Source organism: Pollicipes pollicipes, unplaced genomic scaffold, assembly GCF_011947565.3.
Source record: "Pollicipes pollicipes isolate AB1234 unplaced genomic scaffold, Ppol_2.1 Scaffold_4295;HRSCAF=5057_pilon_pilon_pilon, whole genome shotgun sequence".
In the NCBI taxonomy this organism is placed as follows: domain Eukaryota; kingdom Metazoa; phylum Arthropoda; class Thecostraca; order Pollicipedomorpha; family Pollicipedidae; genus Pollicipes; species Pollicipes pollicipes.
In genome coordinates, this window is record NW_023596461.1 from 40160910 (window position 1) to 40178906 (window position 17997).

The window sequence follows — 17997 nt, forward strand, 5'->3', positions numbered from 1 at the left end:
GCCACGCTGAGCACGTCCCAGAGAACGTCGAGAGCTGGCTGCCAGCGAACAGCGCCAGCTCGCTGCCGCCGGAGCTGACTGCAGACGCCGGCTACGGACCGGCGGCCGGCTGGCCCGGAGAGGGGACGAGCGCGGCGCCGTGGTTCTCGGACTCTGGCCAGGCCGGGCGCCCGGACCGCGCGAGGTGGGCGCACGGACGCGGGCGCGCCGGGCCAAACGGCGCGGAGCGGCCGCTGAGACGGAGCCGCGCCGGACTGCTGTACTTCCCGCCACCACCCACCGGAGCGGCACGGGTCACGGCGCCTGACTGGAGTCCTTCGCCGCCGGCCCCGTGGTTCAGCAGAGGCCGACCGCCGGCGCCGGGCGTCGGCCAGCCCGCGGTGCGGCAGCAAGCACCCGAGACTCACCCAGAGCCGGGCTGGCGGCGCCTGGGCCCACCCGACCGGCTGGCCGGCTCTATCGCGGGACTAGCGCTCCTGACTAGCGCACCGCCCAGCCCCCAGCCCTGGATACACCCCGGCGCGCGCGACGCCGACAGACCCGGTCCGCGCCGTCCGCGACGACCCCCGAGCCGGAGCCGTGACATCGGCTTCGCTGCGCGGACCATCGACGACGACCGCCGGCAGCAGGCGGTCGCCGACCCCGGGCAGCTGGCCGCCGGCGCCGAGCCGGCGGCGGACGAGACGCCGCCAGAGCGCTGGCGCCCGCTGGTGGAGCCGGCCGAGCGGCCGCCGCTCTCCGCCCTGCTACACCGCATGATGCACTCGGTGACGCTGAGCCCGCTGATGGAGGCCATGGGCGGTCTACTGCTGCAGCTAGTCACCGGGGGCTGGGTCCAGTTCAGCGGCGTCACCGACCCCGACGGCCTAGCCGCCATTGAGGAGTTCGGCCTCCAGCAATATGTAATAGACTGATGTCCAGGATAACCTCAGCGGACGAACATGCTGTACAGCCTCCGACAATGCGCCACCACCTGATGTGCGGTGGAGCTTCCGGGAGTGCAGCGTCGTCGAACGTCCGGTAAAGTCTTTGGCAGTGCGTCATCGACTAGCATCCAGCCAAGCCTCCGCAGTCCGGAGACACGCCGTCGAGGCACATCCAGTACAATCTCCGGCAGCACTTGACAGACCGTCGACTGACGTCATGTACAGCCTCCAGCAATAAGCCACCGAGACACCTGGTGTGGGCACGGCCCAGGGCGGTGCAGTTCACCTGACACTGCTCCCCAGTGCAGCATCCCGTCTCGACACTCGAGTCTCCAAGCAAGCGTGTATTCGCTCTCGCCCGGCAGACTTGCTCTGCTTACCTTCCGCCGACCAGGGCGTCTGATAGGCTTGCGATGTGATGTGAATGAAGGGAGAGCATGCCAAATATGTCCTTAGATCTGCGGTTATCTTACAAGAGAGGCAACACCGTAGCCCATAGTTGCTTACACAACTTTTCATGGATCAAATGCAGACATGATGGCGTAAAGTCAAGCTTTGTCAAGATGCCCGTTTTTGCTGAAATTATGCTTGACAACCGCTTTATAATTCGACACGTCTCAGATTATTGCAATGTTCAAAAAGGTTGCGGGCGTTTACCACGCCACTCACGAATTTGAGCGTTCGCCTTCAGCTGTGAGCAAATGTACCATGACCAAATTCTGGAGCGTGTTTTAATTTCGATTGGAGTGTATCAAGCACCTCAGTGACACAGGGACATATCAGTTGCGTCGCTCCCAAGCGCTAACGACACCACCGTAAGAGCCTGACTAACCCGACCTTAGTGGTTTGCCTAGCTCGCAGATGCTATCTAAGCACCAACCAGCTCAGCCCCAGAACCTACAGCACCCAGCACCCAAAGCGCATTCATGTGTGTGGACACCAGTGTTGATATCGCGCAGGAGCACACGTACAGGAAGATGCCCCTGGCGGCCAGCGCTGGTTACCAGTGGTACGAACGCTGGTGGCGCCGTCGTGACCACGTCCGCCCTCGTTCGTGTGACGTTGCTGCATGCACGCCTCACATCGCTGGCAGCCCGCTCTGCTAGTTTCGTGTTTGCTGCGAATCAGCATTTTCACACAACGGGCACGCGGACACCTTCGGAGATGAGTTTGTATGCGTGGACGAGCCAGCGGAGCGGCAGCTTTCTTCTGACGCAGCGCCTCCCACGTCTGACGGAAGGCTCGTGTAAGCTGTTAGGGCGCCGAGGCTCTGCTTCAAGGCTGTTTCTGTGGTTTTCTCCAACCCAGTTGTATAGACCCCGAATACACAGGCTGGTTTTTACAAGGGCCAGAACAAATCGGCGGTCGACGTGGAACTTACTGACCGTGAACCGAATGACCCTGGCGAAATTTCCGAACACGGCAGCGGCTCCATTCCGCCCAGACCGCGGCGGACGCCTCGGCCACCTTCTCTCAGGAGCGGGGCGGCACCGCACCGACGCGCCCAGGAGCGCCGCAGACGAATCTGACGGACATGCTTGAGCAATACTTGCACAACGATAACAGCAGCACTTGCGCTACATACCAGCAAATCTGTATTTGTTGTGTACACTGACCACGCGGCGGCAGACGGGCGGCGCAGCTCGGTCAACAGCACGGTTTGGTCTGGCATTTCGGTGCCGATAATACTAGTGGCGTGTCGGGGATACGCCAGGCCTGTGGTGCACAGGGGTACGGAGACCCACCGGCACGCCACGGAGGGCCCGCCGGCTGCTGCGGCCAAGCCGCCCGTGCGCGCGCCATGCCACAAACTCCGGCTTCCAACTAACCATGTATTCCGCATCTGCCACACAGAGACGTGTTCATGCAGCCCAGCAAATAACTCGGCCAAACGCCGACAATCGACCTATCAAAGTTCGATCGCGAGAAAAACGACGCTTTGTGCCATGCCGTCCAAGGGTAGCCCCGCGAGCACCGGGGCGAGAAGCACTGGGGTTGTGTGTTAAAACGCTAAGGTCAGGGATGGCAACAATGCGAACGGGGGTGCGGACCAGCAGGGCAGTCAGGTATGGCAGCGGCTTGAGGTCATGTCAGGTCAGGTCAGGATGGGGACAGCGCTATCGGGGATGGGACAGGACAGTCATGGATGGAAACACTTGCGATCAGGGGAGGGCTCCAAAAACAATGCAGTCGGAAGTGGGGGCAGTTTCGTCTCGTTCGCAGACACAGTCGTTCAAGCGTGGGGGGGGGGGGAGGTAGTGGAGGTGGGGCTGGAAAGCTGGGACTGAGAAACCTGCAGTCGAACGGGGGTTGTGTGTGCGTGGGGATGGGGGGGGGGGGGCGGGGGGAGCAATGCGGCCCGGGCTGAATGCATTGTGTTTGGGATGGAAGTGGTGAGGTCACGGGTCATGACCCGGAGCGGCGCAGCCAGGCCAGGTCCGGTGCAGCGAGGGCGGCTGGGGTTAGGGTCGGGCGGCAGCACGGTCGGCTGCCGGCGGCGGCAGGCCCTTCTGATACAGACGGCGCGCCGGTCCGCCGGCAGCCGGACACGAGGTGGCCACGCGCAACCGGCGCACGCCATCAACAGCGCACCGAAAGCGCGCCAGTCGGGTGCTGAGGAACGGGGGACCAGGGTAACCCAGAGGACGTGTAGGAAGTGTTGGTGATTGTATTGTTTTGCTCGGGGAAGCCGACGTGGGATGCAGACGGCCTGGAGACAGGGACAAGCTGAACCTGAGACACAAGTGGAAAGGGGAACTGGTTCACACACACACGGTCACGGTTAACAGCCTCGGGGTATTGGCCTGATAAAACTGATGCTGCGTACCGGCACACACACGCGCAGCCCATTCGGCACGATATTGCGGACTAGAGTGCAACTCTCCACTCGGTAGTGGTCGGCAGCCACGCCGCTACCTACTAATGAAATCACAACCAGGCTCAACACAAACCATAGCGCCCCTGTCACGATAAAACTGTTTATTATTGGTCGCTACTTGAAACAGAAGTCTCCAAATGCCCCGGTGCCATTCGCCGAGCCTACGGAAGCCGTTTGTACAAGGTTCTCTAACTTGACACACAAAGATGTTCACAACCTACAAAAGAAGCTTAAATCTCCTAAGGTACCAGAAAGATACGAGCCTCAATACAAATCAGTTACCAAAGTCGGGAGGTAAAAACAGTAACATGAGCTTCGCTGAGCCAAGGGTCCGATCTGCCCGGAGCTCCGCGCCCGGCGGCTGTCCCAGCCGTTCGCTCGCGCACGCGCACCGTTCCGGGGCGAGCGATCGTGCAGCTGCCGCCCGACACCGGAATGAGTCCCCGAGCGGCTCGCACACACGCATACCGAATTGTGGAATCCGTCTGCCTCGATGCCAGACGCGGGCAACGACTCGCGGGGCGCGGCCAGCTAGCCGCTACAAGCAGGAACGCGCCGGCCCGGCCGGCCACCGCGGCCCAGTCCAAAAAGACAACGAATCACCCCGTGAGGTTACTTGCAGACAGCTTAAGACAAAAAGAATTTAAAAATTCTAGCATTTCTACTCAAAGACGCCATTTAATGCGATGCGCTATTGTTGTCTAGCACACATCAAAGTGACACACCTACGTCGGTCGAAGACGGGGCGCGTCACATGCACGCAGTCCTAACGATATCACATGTTCTCCAGCTCAGGCCCGCCTCGTATGACACCGACATCAACACAACCCTGCACACGCCCCGGCGTGCGTCGCAGCCCTCGCGAGGAGCAGTCTTATTCACGGAATAGCACTCGCTTTAGCATTGGCACTGGAGTTGAGTCTCATGGGATTTCTCCTCAGATATGCTGGCTGCACTCACATTACATTTTCGTTTTTGAATTCTGATGCTGAAGCTTTCGTGCACTTTTGCTCTGGAAACCCATGACAAACTATAAGGCAGACGGTTCTCTCCGCTTCATAAGCTGCACACAGCAAAGCATTTGTGACAAAGGTACACAGCAACAGCCAACGCCGTCAAACAATATTTACGTTCAGTTTAACTTACACGGTGCACGAAAAAGGCACCCAGCATCAAGCAAAAGTAGACCATAATGACAACCAATGAAACATGTCTTCAGATCTCAAGCGTCGAAACACAGGTACACATGGCACGGTTGTAAAGCGATGCACAGAGCCGGCGGGCGGCGGCAGGCCGGGCCTGGCGCAGGACAAGCCGAACAGCTAAGGTGAGCGGAGCGGCGCCAGCGGGGCGGCCGGCACGGCGGCGGGGGCCGGCCCACCCGACCGCCCCCAGCCAGCCACACGGCGAGAGAGCGAGAGAGAGAGCTTGCGGGCAGACAGGGACGCACCAGGCGCAGCGGCGCAGACCACAGGCAGAGGGAGAGAGGCGACAGGCAGGCAGAGCGCGCGCGCGCGAGAGAGAGAGGGTCAGCAGCAGTCGGGACATACGCCGGGCAGCAGGTGGCGCAGCGAGCCGCTCTTCTGGCCGGGCCCGGGCCGGGCCAGCTCCAGCGTCGGTGATTGTCAGTAAACCCACGACACGGGCACCTGAAACACGCCATAGATGCCTAAGCGCACCGCCGTCGGTGACACTACGACACGGCCATAAGCAACAACGGCAGCGCCGGCAAAACGTGCGGCATGGCAGGCGACAGTAGACCCCTACCGGTAGACGCACTCCACATGCTACGACGGCAGTAATTTGCTCTCAGCGCACCCATCACGCGGACATAATGGAACTCGAAAAGCGTCAGCAAGTCGGTCAATGTAACGTCCCACACGTTACATCATAAGTCCCCGACACGACACGCCACGGACAAGAAATCAGGCAAACAGCAGCCTCACACTTATCATGACACGACGCCACTCCCAAAACAGGAGAACAGCAGCCTCGCACTTATTACGACACGACGCCACCCCCCAAACAGGAGAACAGCAACCTCGCACTTATTATGACACGACGCCACGCCCAAAACAGGAGAACAGCAGCCTCACACCTGTTATGACACGACGCCACTCCCACAACAGGAGAACAGCAGCCTCACACCTATTATGACACGACGCCACTCCCAAAACAGGAGAACAGCAGCCTCGCACTTATTATGACACGACGCCACTCCCAAAACAGGAGAACAGCAACCTCGCACCTATTATGACACGACGCCACGTCCAAAACAGGAGAACAGCAGCCTCACACCTGTTATGACACGACGCCACTCCCACAACAGGAGAACAGCAGCCTCACACCTATTATGACACGACGCCACGCCCAAAGCAGGAGAACAGCAGCCTCACACCTGTTATGACACGACGCCACTCCCAAAACAGGAGAACAGCAGCCTCGCACTTATTATGACACGGCGCCACGCCCAAAACAGGAGAACAGCAGCCACTCACACCGTTATGACACGACGCCACGCCAACAAAACAGGGGAGAACAGCAGCCTCACACCTGTTATGACACGACGCCACTCCCAAAACAGGAGAACAACAGCCTCACACCTATTATGACACGACGCCACTCCCAAAACAGGAGAACAGCAGCCTCGCACTTATTATGACACAACGCCACGCCCAAAACAGGAGAACAGCAGCCTCGCACCTATTATGACACGACACCACTCCCAAAACAGGAGAACAGCAGCCTCACACCTATTATGACACACCACTCCCAAAACAGGAGAGCAGCAGCCTCACACTTATTATGACACGACGCCACGCCCAACACGCCTCGCACTGAACGCATGTTGTAAGCCAACCCAATGCTCGACGACGGGGCTGGAATGCTGAGTTACGCCTCTTTCACGGCTTCCGTTTAGAAGCAATATATTCAGAACCACATCCGGTTTCTTGGCAGCACCAAGATGATAATTCAGGAAGCTTAGATTTAGGGACGAGCTTTGCTTAATTATGTGGACTTGTTGGAGTTACAGCAAATGACCCCACACAAACATCAGATTAAAGCCCTTGGCCGCAGAGTCCTAGCGCGATACGCCGACAATCACGACTGTTTTGTCAGCAGGCAGATGTAAGCTGTCTCTGGCACACACTGCTCCCCATCATGACCACTTCAGGCGACAACTGCGACGCTTAACATTGCCGCTTTAGTCTATGTTCCGTTAAATCAACCACCGAGCAGGAATCGTTACGTCTGGTAGAAGGGCTGCGAGCGGCGCTAGTTTGTTACGCTCTGGTGTCCAAACTGATTTTATACGAGTATGATACCATCATTTTATAAGAAAATGACGGCACCATTAGTGACTATTGCAGACAGCCCAGTCGAGATCACCGTCGAACCGAGATGAAGAGGCGATGGCGCCCATAGAAGCTGGCCGCCTTCCGCCACCAATGCACGTACCCACTGCGGCTTGGACCCCAGCGTGTTGATGTCGTCCTCCAGGATCTGTATCGTCTCTTCGATGTCGTTGTTAACAATGGTCAGGTCGAAGAAGTGTCCATAGGCGTTCTTCAGCAGGTCAGACTCCTTGGTCAGTCGCTCCAGACTGCCGTCAAACTGTCAGCAAGGCGGCCAGCCACCGGTCAGCGCCGTCGCACAGCTATCAACATGGTCAAACACATGGGCAACACACGACAGCGAGCGTCGCAAGTTTGTGTCTCACGACATAGACGGCAAGTTACGTAAACATGCATCAGCGCTACATGGCTCAGGGCTATCGCTTAAAACAACATATTTTTGAAACCGGAAAATTGCAACTTTTATCCTCAAACTCATCTTGCTTAGTGGAAGGAACAGACATCTAAACCAAGTCCACCCACTGAAACGTCAAAGTGGCGTTCACTTTTAGAAGCCAAGTCTCTGTGCCCGCATCATGTCAACATACGACAATGCCGAACTCTCCATTTCAGCTGAAAAAAACAGAGGGATTTGAGCAAGCGCGTCCGTAGCTTCACGCGAGCTGCACCCTTACAGCCCATAGCGAGTATGGGCGCAGCTCGCGTGGTGGGGAGTTCACGCCAGCTCACAGACGGCCTCCCGTGCCTGACGTGTCAGGTGTTCGGTCCGAACAGCGAGCACCGTCAGCCGGCATCCCCAGCGCAGGTGTCAGTCGAGCTGAGCTTTGACTCCAACCCAGCATGACCCGTATCAGCCGGGCTCTTCGTGACGGGCCACAGTGCGGGACTGACGGCACGCGGTCACGACCATCGGCAGGCGGGATCCCAGGTGCGAGCCACGGCCGCGTCTGGCGATGCATCCCTCAGCATCTCATCAGCCACGACTGCACCCTCCGGGATCACCCACGCACGCCGCCCTTCATCACAATCATCATCGGTCATCAACCCCCCCCCCCGCCCCTGCCGTAACTCACGTCGGTCATGATCTGCAGGCTGGGCGCGGCGATGAAGACCACGTAGGGCGCGTACTCGGCCGTCCGCAGCACCTTCAGCGCCTGCGGCTCCACGTCCAGGATGGCCATCTTGCCCTCCATGTGGATGCGTCGGATCGTCTCCAGCTTCGTGCCGTACATGGCGTCCTCGTGCGTACCTGTAGCGGCGCCGGACGAGGAGCTGCAGTCAGAGTCCGACGCGCTACGCACCGCGCCGGCCGGGCGCGCGAAGGCAGCGGTGACGCAGGTGGCGGCCTGGAGCAGCGAGGCGCCGGCTGCCGGATGTAGTGTCCTCACACGAGGGGGTAGCGAGTAAGCGCTTTGCGCCATGTTAGAGCACGCGTGACCTGCTGAATCATTGACGTTTGCTCCGCGTGTCCACATTCGCCTCTGGTGCGTCCAGGACTGCGTCCCCGAACGCCATTGGGTTAAAGCACACGGGTGCGAGCACCACAACCGATTCCGGCTACCTCTTTCGACAGGGAACCCATCGCAGCCAAAACACGTATCTAATTCATCGCCTATGTGTTAGGTGTAATGTGTAGTGCTCTGCGTCGCGGTGGATAACCGAGGGAGCATTTTTTGGTCACCGACTCACAGGCGGTGGAAAGGAAACAACCGGAACAGACCAATGGAACATGAGCCATACAGGTCAAGCAAGTCAGTCCGTGGAGTTCGAATCCGTCCGTTGAATTACCCAGACACAAGTTCACCACCACATCGCGTCTATGGGCACGTTCGTCATGCAACCCAAGCATCCATGCCGGGCCCTCAGAACTGGTCCTGATGCTCCCGAGGGTCTGGCGGCAAGCACCGACTCACCATACTCCAGGTACTCGTTGGCAGCAATGTCAGCCATCATCTCGTCGTGAGACACGAAAAAGTAGTGTTTGCCGTTCTCCTCGTCCTTGCGCGGCGCTCGCGTCGTATCTGCCAACCCGCACACAGAGGTCAGCAGAGGCTGACCGCAAGGAAAGGCATGCTCACATCCCACGAACACGCCCACAGAGACGAGCTACAGCGGAGAGAACGTCACACATAAAACGGGGACAATCACCATAAACCCCGCACCAACTCAGTCACTTCTGGGCTCCACACGTTTTATACTATTTCACAAACGCCCGGTCAGCTTTGCCGCGAGCGTCGAGACAGTTCGCGCCGGCGTAATCCTATATTGCTCTCACCAGGGTACGGCTCAGAGGCTCACTTGAGAGCGGGACCCTAGTAAAGGCAATGGCAAGAAGCTATGCTGGAGGAAGTGTGGACATGTGTTGCCCCTATCCCACAGATGGGTCACGAACATCGAACTCATAAACCATGCTTGACATGACACATTCGATGACGCGACTCCTGTACGCAGAATCAAACGATCGGAACCGACACAAGATAACTCCAGTTTTAGGTAGTAAACCAAACGCTGCAGCACGCGTCAGACGACGGCACATCTGGAGACAGTCCCAGAAGACGCGACGCTAACTCTGTCTAGACGTCCCACGACATCAAAGCAGCCGCGCTTGTGCTCAGTTCAGATGCACCGCTGCCGCCGCCGGCCAGAGCACTCACGTGGAATCGGGTAGGCATACATGTCTGGGTGCGACGAGATGAGGGTGTTCTTGATGTGCCGCCTGCCCACGCCGTGCGCCCCCAGCAGCACGAGCGTTTTCCGCCGGAACGCTGCGGCGGAGCGGCCGCGTGGGAACACGGACACACCCACGGAAACGACTTCCGGCTCAAGGCCAGCAAAACCGGAGAACAGGCGGATCCAGGACAGCGGAGTCCCATGCATGAGCAGATAAGTCGGCTAGGGGCATGACAACATCCGTGTTGCGAAACAAGGATGCACTCGCCACACACCCCATACATAGGGGATTTGACTCATTCGACAGAATGAGTTGGACCATCTGGGTCCCAGAATGGCTGTATCTCATGTGGTTCAAAACCTTCACGCTCTACATCCAAACCCGCCACAATGCTGACACCACAAATCCCCCCGCCCCTCTCATATACCGGCGAATGTTGAATGTTGAATGAATGTTGAATGTTGAGTGGTAATGGCCCACTACTACTTACTCACTATTCATCATTTACTATTGTGCGACCGGGTAGGTGGTTGGTCCGTGGTCGTCGAATTCAGATGCATGAAATAGTGCTTTGGGCAGTTTCAAACGAAAATACTGGGAAATAAACATCTTCTAACAAGAGGGATGCTGTCCTTGATTAATACATAGCGCTCGCCACCAAAATTTTATCAAAGCGAAGACATCAGGCCTTAAAACAGACAGTTTGTGCATTAAGTCAGGTGCAAAGTTTGATGATTAGTTTCACGTTCGCGACACGACTTGAGGAGGACCAGACACCTTAGTGTGATTCTGCTTGATGCACCTAAGATTCTAATCCTCGCCAGAGCCGGGAAGAGCGACTACGACACACATGTCCGTTTTTCCGAATATATTTCTCGCGGCGCTCAGCTCACTGCATTGGAGTGAAAGGTGGAGTGGATTAAGAATACCCTACTTACCTCTTAACACCCGACACATAGGTTTCAACCTTATGCGTTCTCAGGCTAGTAGCACAACCACATTCTCAACGCTCGTCACGTTATCAATACCGCTGGCTTGTGACTGTTATTATGGTCATTCTGAGTCAGCGTCACATCATGTCCAGTCTCAGAAAATCTATCAAATCGACCATACAGCCCATTATGCCGCGAGCTGAAGAGGCCAGCATGCGTCAATGGTGACGTAAAGGCCATTCAAAGGAAAGGTCACGCAACGCCCATCCCTCAAAATCGTCCAATATATTGCTGGCAGACCTTTCAGAGAGTTCTGGCATCATTTCCGTTTCCAAAAGTCGTAAATGCCAAGGCCATCCAAGGTCACCATATCAGGCAACAAAGTGACCTCAGGGAGGCTCACATGGCCCCCCGGAAGCATACCATGATCTGTTTTGACCTATATTAGCTTCACTCTGAGCACATGTGAAGCATGAAGACGGAAAAAGCTGGCTTGACCTCGTTTGCCCCCCCCCCCGCCCCACCTGCCAGATGAACCATACAGTAGCGTTTGCTCTCGCACGTCGGGTGTGGAATGGGCAACGGAGCGCCGCCCATCCAAGATCGACGAAACGGTCATACTCGGAAATCCGGCGGGAGTCAAGCTCCGGTTTTGATACCGGCTGAGGGGTGCAAATGCGTGTAAACCAGCTAGGGCAAGCTGTATGTGGCTATCAAATGATGCGGAAAGCACGTGTGTTGTGTCTGGCGACATGCCAACACCAAATCATCATTTGAGAACCACCCTCACTTGTAAGCCGACTTGCGCACTACCAGACTTGCGCGTGCTCAAATCTCTCAAGATGCGTTACCAAAACATGATTGAAAATAGCATGCCCTACTGTGGTGCAAGACAACCATTCCAGCTCGTAAAATACCCAAACATACATTCGGAAAATAACACTGTATGACTCTGAGACAACGTACACAGTTACATCCTGTTCAAGTGAGAAATGCGTTCATTTTCATATAAGGGCTAGAAAGACAAGCGTGAAGTTGCAAACATTGTCTTCCACGCCATATCGAGTTCGTGCCATTCAGCATGATGCTACCTCTTGAAATAAAGATGTCTAACGTACGAAGTATTCACAAAAGTCGTACTTGATGTGAGCAAAAAAAAAACACTGCGTTGCTGATTTTTCGGCAATATAAGCCCCGAGGTATTGTGCTGACAGGTCCTTCAATATGCCAGGAGGTACTAGTTTAACGACGTTATCAAGCAAACAATGGTAACATTACTAATCATCATTGGTAATATATCTCATCAATACTCTTTGAGTAATGTCAACATAACCAAATTTTCTTTGATTATCATAATAAGAATAAACAGTCTTACTTAAACAACAAAACAAACCACCATAGTATACGGGTGGCGAACGGGCCTGGTCACTCGGAGCGTCGTTCGGATCCAGCGTCACATGAGGACCTGAGGTCGGAGCGTCCTTTGGAGCCAGCGTCACATGAGGACCTGAGGTCGGAGCGTCGTTCGGAGCCAGCTTCACATGAGGACCTGAGGTCGGAGCGTCGTTCGGATCCAGCGTCACATGAGGACCTGAGGTCGGAGCGTCGTTCGGATCCAGCGCCACATGGGGGCCTGGGGTCACAGCGTCGTTCGGAGCTAGCGTCACATGAGAGCCTGAGGTCGGAGCGTCCTTTGGAGCCAGCGTCACATGAGGACCTGAGGTCGGAGTTGTTCGGCGTCAGCGTCCCGATACTCACAGCTCAGCCGCACCACCTCCTCATACGTCACTAGATCCAGCTGATCAAAGATTGCGTTGTGCTTTGCCAGGTACTTGTCTTTGAATTGCTTCTTCTTCTTCCCAAATATTGAGCAATTGACTGAAACAGGAGATGGTGTGATTTTGTGACTTCAAACAGACGTCCAAAACAGGGTGTCACTTAAGAGGCAGATGAGGACAACTATGGCTCTAATAAAAACACAAGCATCCCCGAACCATAACGCAGTACGAAAGGCAATGCAGTAATTGACTTTGTGTCTTTGTCTGTAAAATTGAATATTTCAGTGCTCTCCGATGGATTCCGGACCAAACATAAGACAAGTTCACTTGGGACGGGAGAAACGTACATTTCAGATAAACTACACTCATAAGTGACGAGCACATACGGTGCCAAGCGAACATGCTCGCCATTCAAGTTCTCAGGCTAACGCTCAGGGTAGAAGATGAAAATCTCATGAGAACGCACATACCGCGAGCCATCACTGCAAATAAACTGCACCATCATTGCAACTGCCTTCCTGCCCTCAGGCCTCATCACAGCCAAACGACCTAAGCCACTGTTTCTGACGCTGAAAAGTTTGCAGGCAATCTGACGCGGCCGGGCACAGGTCAGTCCCAACGAGCACTGTGGCCCGCGCGGAGCCCGGGTCATATTTCCCGGAGCCGGCAGGCGGCGTGACCGGTTCCCGGCTCCGAGCCCAAGTCGCGAACTGACTGGCGTCGCCGCCGCACTGGGGGGACGACGTCCCAGGGTGCCGACTGCGCCTGCTTTGAAAAGAGTGATCCAACATCACGCCGCCACGTCCTAACTCTACCAACTGCTGACTGCAGTTAGTGAATCACAGCTTGACAGAAGTTGCCCCGGGCCGTGCGTGTGTTAGCTCCACACATCAGCTGACGCGCGGTACCCCGCCGCCCGCACCTTGTTCGCGCTTGGACTTGTCCATGGCCGAGCAGGCGGAGCGGTACTCCTGCAGCTCCGGCGAGGGCACCAGGCCGGCCGGCGAGGCGGAGCCCTCCCGACGGGCCTGCCACCACTGGTGGTCGTCCTTGCTGATGATCTGTCGGCAGAGGAGAGGCGGGTCCGACGGAGCGGTGGCACCGGCCGACGGCTGTCACACCGACCGTCATGTCGCGGACGGTCAAACGGACCGTCATGCCGCCGATGGCTTGCTGCTGCAACCACGAGCAGCCTGCAGGTATTGAACACACAGGCCGGTTTAACGAACGCAGGCACGGGCGAACTGTATGCAGCTGACTGGCTGTACAACCGAGAGCGAGACGACCGCAGTTAAGCGACTAGAAAACCTGAGCAACGTGCCGCTGATCGGCCAAATTGCCGGGGACGAGCAGTCGACTGCCGCAGCTGCCGCGAACAAACTACCCACAGTCGAATGATACACCGACTGCGAGCGAGTTGCCCGCCGCCGGCTGGCCCGGAGGCCGTGAGTAGCTCGCAGCTGATTACCTCGGCGGCCGTCCGAGCACACCCCTCCCTCCACCGAGCCGACTGTGCCGGTCTGGCGGCCGACGCGCGTTACCTGCAGGATATCGCCGGTCCGGAATGGCACGCCCGCCTGGGCGCACGGAATCAGCTCGTCTTGCATAGGGTCGTAGTCGAACTGTGCCCGCACGTAAATCTGGGCCGAGACCGGCGGAAACAAGGACACACAGCGTCAGTACGGCCGGCGGCAGGCGGCGGGAGGGCGGCGCGGGTCCACGGGTGTGCCGCTCACCGGGGGACGGCGCGCTCGCCGACCGGGCGCCACATCAGCCACCACCAGGCTGGGCCGACGAGCAGCTGCGACTTCATGCGCCGAGGCGGATGCGCACAATTTCCATCTGATGTCACTTTCCACTTACTCCCTCCATGTTTAGTAGTGCTACGAATGGCAGCTGCGGAGTTCATAACCCCAACGACTCGTGGCGTTCCGGACCCTCACAGCCCCGGCGGACTCATCCTGTAAAGAACTGGCCGGTGGCAGGCGGGCCGAGCCGCTCGCAAGAGCCGGCCGAGCCCCGCAATTCTGTATTTCATGTCACCCACATGAGGCCCATTCTTCATTGGCCGAGCCGAGGCCATTCCTCACTTGGGGTGACTCATGTGCCGGTTTTGTGACCTTTACGTGCCCAAACACCAGCCCGTTCCTGATCTCGCCGAGGGGCTGGTGAACTGGGTTGCATACGTAGTTTACATCTACGTAGCGGGACGATCGCGAAGAACCTTCAAGTCTATAGAACGACATCAGTACTCAGTTTATGAAAACATTCGATTCACGCCCCGGTGCTCATAATAAAATTCGTGGAATCTGGCCGAATACATAATGTGATCACTTGGACACTTTCTGACCATTTTTACCAAAGGATGGGCATTCACAATTACTTTTCAATTACCATAACCCGTTTACGAAACAACAGCCAGCCACCCCAACTTTGAAACACGCCGTGCATGGACGCGGACCGGGAAGAACAATATACACTTATTATTCTAAATACGAAGTCAATAACAGGAAAAAACACAATATAACAACGAAAAAGATGAAATGCACGCATACAATGAGCTACGCCATATTTCATAACACTGCGGAAGGAACATATAGGCAAATCTCGTCACACAGGCTTACATCATGCGACATAAAACGGTATTGGATTCCCAGTTCGCCTTCTGATAATAGAGACTGCTGATGGTCCAATAATTGGTGGTCGTCAACTACAAATAGCATTCAGCAACTAGCAAAAATTAGTGTAAGGAACGTATGTTGAAGTGGGGGCAAATAGACCACGCATCCAACGCGTTTTGCAAATATGTTATTGGCATAATCAGCGGCAGACTTAGCTGGCGAAACGATCATCCAACTACAGCAGGTATGTGATGCCGGAAAGAAACGCTTGAAAATACGACAATGTTTGTTTATTTGCCAAGGTCATCCCAAGTTTTATCTTTATGTTCTATGTCTTCAATTTTACTGCGTTCATACTTTTACTCTGTCGTCTGTGGTGGGTTTTACGTGTCACTTTCGCTAAAAGGACAGGATGGACAACTTCTCGTCAATTCGATCTGGGTTCCATTCCCAGAAAAAAACTATCTGTTTGGCCCCACCATGTGTGTGCGTAGCGGTTGGCTGACAATGGCCAGAGGGTCCAGCTCGCTCGGGCGGCCCTATAATGCATTGCACATAGTACGCAAAATATTCCCGCAATCCTGTCTCACAAGATCAAATGCAGGCACCTCTGTCAAACGTATCGAACTTCCGTGGAGTTGATTTTTCCACTGCATTACGCTCCGCCGGAAGACGTTGGCGTTGGGTTCAAAGCATCAAGAGCAAGCACACTTAGCATTTGCTTCATACCCGTACTCCAAGCATGAATAGTACCAATACAGAGCGGCCTGAAACACCTCTCTTAACGTAATAAAACGCTTGAGGCTCGCAGTAATTCTACGTCGCAAGAAACCATACTTGAAAACAATACCTAGCCATTCTTTTACAGCACCTTTGGAATAAACAATTTCGCCACGTCTGACCAAAACCCTGGCAACCAGTCTGTCCATGAGTTACACTTGGCCGTGCCCACCCAACGTCACGGCAGACGGCGAACTTCGCCAACATATCAGTAGTCCCAGCCGACCAAACCAGCCGTGGGCGCGGCGCGGCGAGGGCCGCCGGCGGGTAGGCCCGGCCGGCGCAGGGTGGCACGCAGGTCACGTCCGCCGACTCGTGCGGAGCCGGCGCGGCCGAGATAACAGCCGGTGACAGCGCCGACGGGGAGCAGCGCCGTCAGAGGTCAGCCCGCAGCCGGACGCCGCAGGACGCCCGGACGACGCTCGGCCAGCTGGCGGCGCGACCGTCACCGGGGCCGAGACGCCATCTTCGCCGCGTTCCCGCGCGCTGAGTAACGCAGGCTTCGTTCACGCTGTCGTTGCGGCATGGACATAAAGAAACGTCGAAAGGCCAAAACAAGCGGAAACCGGAGAGAAAAACGACCAGTCTCGCCGAGGCCGTCGAGAGCCTCGATAACTATTGGACACCACGGCACGCTTCTGAAGCGCAAGAACACGTCGTTTCGCTAGATCTTATTAACCAGCGGTACACAATCACCATTGGTACCAAAAACCTAAATGAGCTGAAGGTTTCGATGATCTTTGAGATACTTTGCGTGACTGGTGGCATTAAGAGCCATGTAGCAGATATCAACGATTCCTGGGTAGGATTGACCGAATCGATTTGCCCTTCGGGTTTGTCCATTCAGAGTGAACGAGACGAAGCTTGACGCACCCCAGGCGGATGTTCGTGTCGTGACCATCGGCGGTGCCGGGCAGCACCGGCCAAACTTTACCGTCAAGCTTCCTAACCTGCTGACGGCGTGATATATATGCCCCTTTCTCTCAGAAATGCAAAGTTTCGTTGGCAGATACGTTTGAACTGTGATCTGATTCAAATTCTGACGAGTAATTCGGTTACATATACAGTTCCGAAGCCTATTTCAAGAAAGGAAGTTCCCTTCAAAGCAGTTGTTGAAAAGCTATATTTTGGTTCACACAGGTGAGAACGGAAACGATATGATTAAACATACACTTACCACGAGCACCGGCGCGGACCGGGCCACACCTGCGTACCGGGCGTTGGGGCGTGGTGGGCACAAACCGGCCTCGACGCCGACGCGCCCTTAAACCCCAAACCCCCACACCCATCACCGGTGATGGGACGTGAACGTGACAGACCAATTATGAGACCAGGTTGGTTCCCAGGTACGCGGCCAGCCGGCCAGCTGAGCACCAGCCCAACCCAAGGGCGAGCATCGCGGCCGGCCGGCCCGCTAGCCGTCAGAACGCGAGGTAGCTGTTGCAGATGCACGCGCACGAATTTCAATCCAGGATTGGCAATGCAAAAATGCACCCTGAAATGACCACATCATCTTTATTTCCAATCGAGCCTTAAAATATTTCCTACGATTGAAACGCGCACGTAAGGTTCAACCAAATAAGACAATTGCCAAACGTATCACAGGGCTTGTATGTTGCTCAAGTATGTTGAAAAGAAAAAAAGGAAAATATAGCGCAATAAGGCAATTGCTAAACGTAGCAGAGAGGACGTGTATGTTGCTCAAGTATGTTGAAAAGAAGCGAAAAAAACAACAATTAATTGCCCTGGGCAGATGTCTTGATCGTCATTATGTCTGATTCCAATGTACCAAAATTTGCTTATTTTACGGGGTAGCGGGATGCGATAACCGCCGGCCCACGCAGCCCTCTGGCTCCTGCGCTGACTGTTTGAACCAACGGCGATTATCATGAGCTACCGAGTTTCTTGGTATCATCGTTTAAATGGTACCCCTGACATTTTGCCGGACAACTGTCGCCATTTCTCTTCATAGTGCAGACAACCTGGAGCTCAAGGCCTCTTGCTTATACCACATAACTTGCTTGGCGAAATAGCGTCTACGGAGGTCGGCACTAC

At 55.8% G+C, this 17997-nt stretch overlaps 1 protein-coding gene across 5 annotated transcripts in view; it reads right to left on the bottom strand.

The window, feature by feature from the left end:
* Positions 1-2744: 2744 nt before the first annotated feature.
* The window catches only part of CASK (peripheral plasma membrane protein CASK), a 123750-nt gene continuing 108497 nt past the window's right edge, over positions 2745-17997 (bottom strand). For 2 of the 5 annotated variants that reach the window (XM_037219277.1, XM_037219278.1), the window contains exons 16-23: positions 14083-14193; positions 13464-13602; positions 12522-12641; positions 9815-9925; positions 9074-9181; positions 8234-8409; positions 7264-7419; positions 5181-5453 (exon numbers count right to left, since the gene is read on the bottom strand). In XM_037219277.1, the coding sequence (XP_037075172.1) occupies positions 5430-5453; positions 7264-7419; positions 8234-8409; positions 9074-9181; positions 9815-9925; positions 12522-12641; positions 13464-13602; positions 14083-14193 (945 nt within the window). In that variant the 3' untranslated portion in view covers positions 5181-5429. Of the gene's footprint in view, positions 4817-5180; positions 5454-7263; positions 7420-8233; positions 8410-9073; positions 9182-9814; positions 9926-12521; positions 12642-13463; positions 13603-14082; positions 14194-17997 lie in introns of those variants that run through there. The other 3 variants (XM_037219279.1, XM_037219275.1, XM_037219274.1) reach the window with 2 other exon arrangements.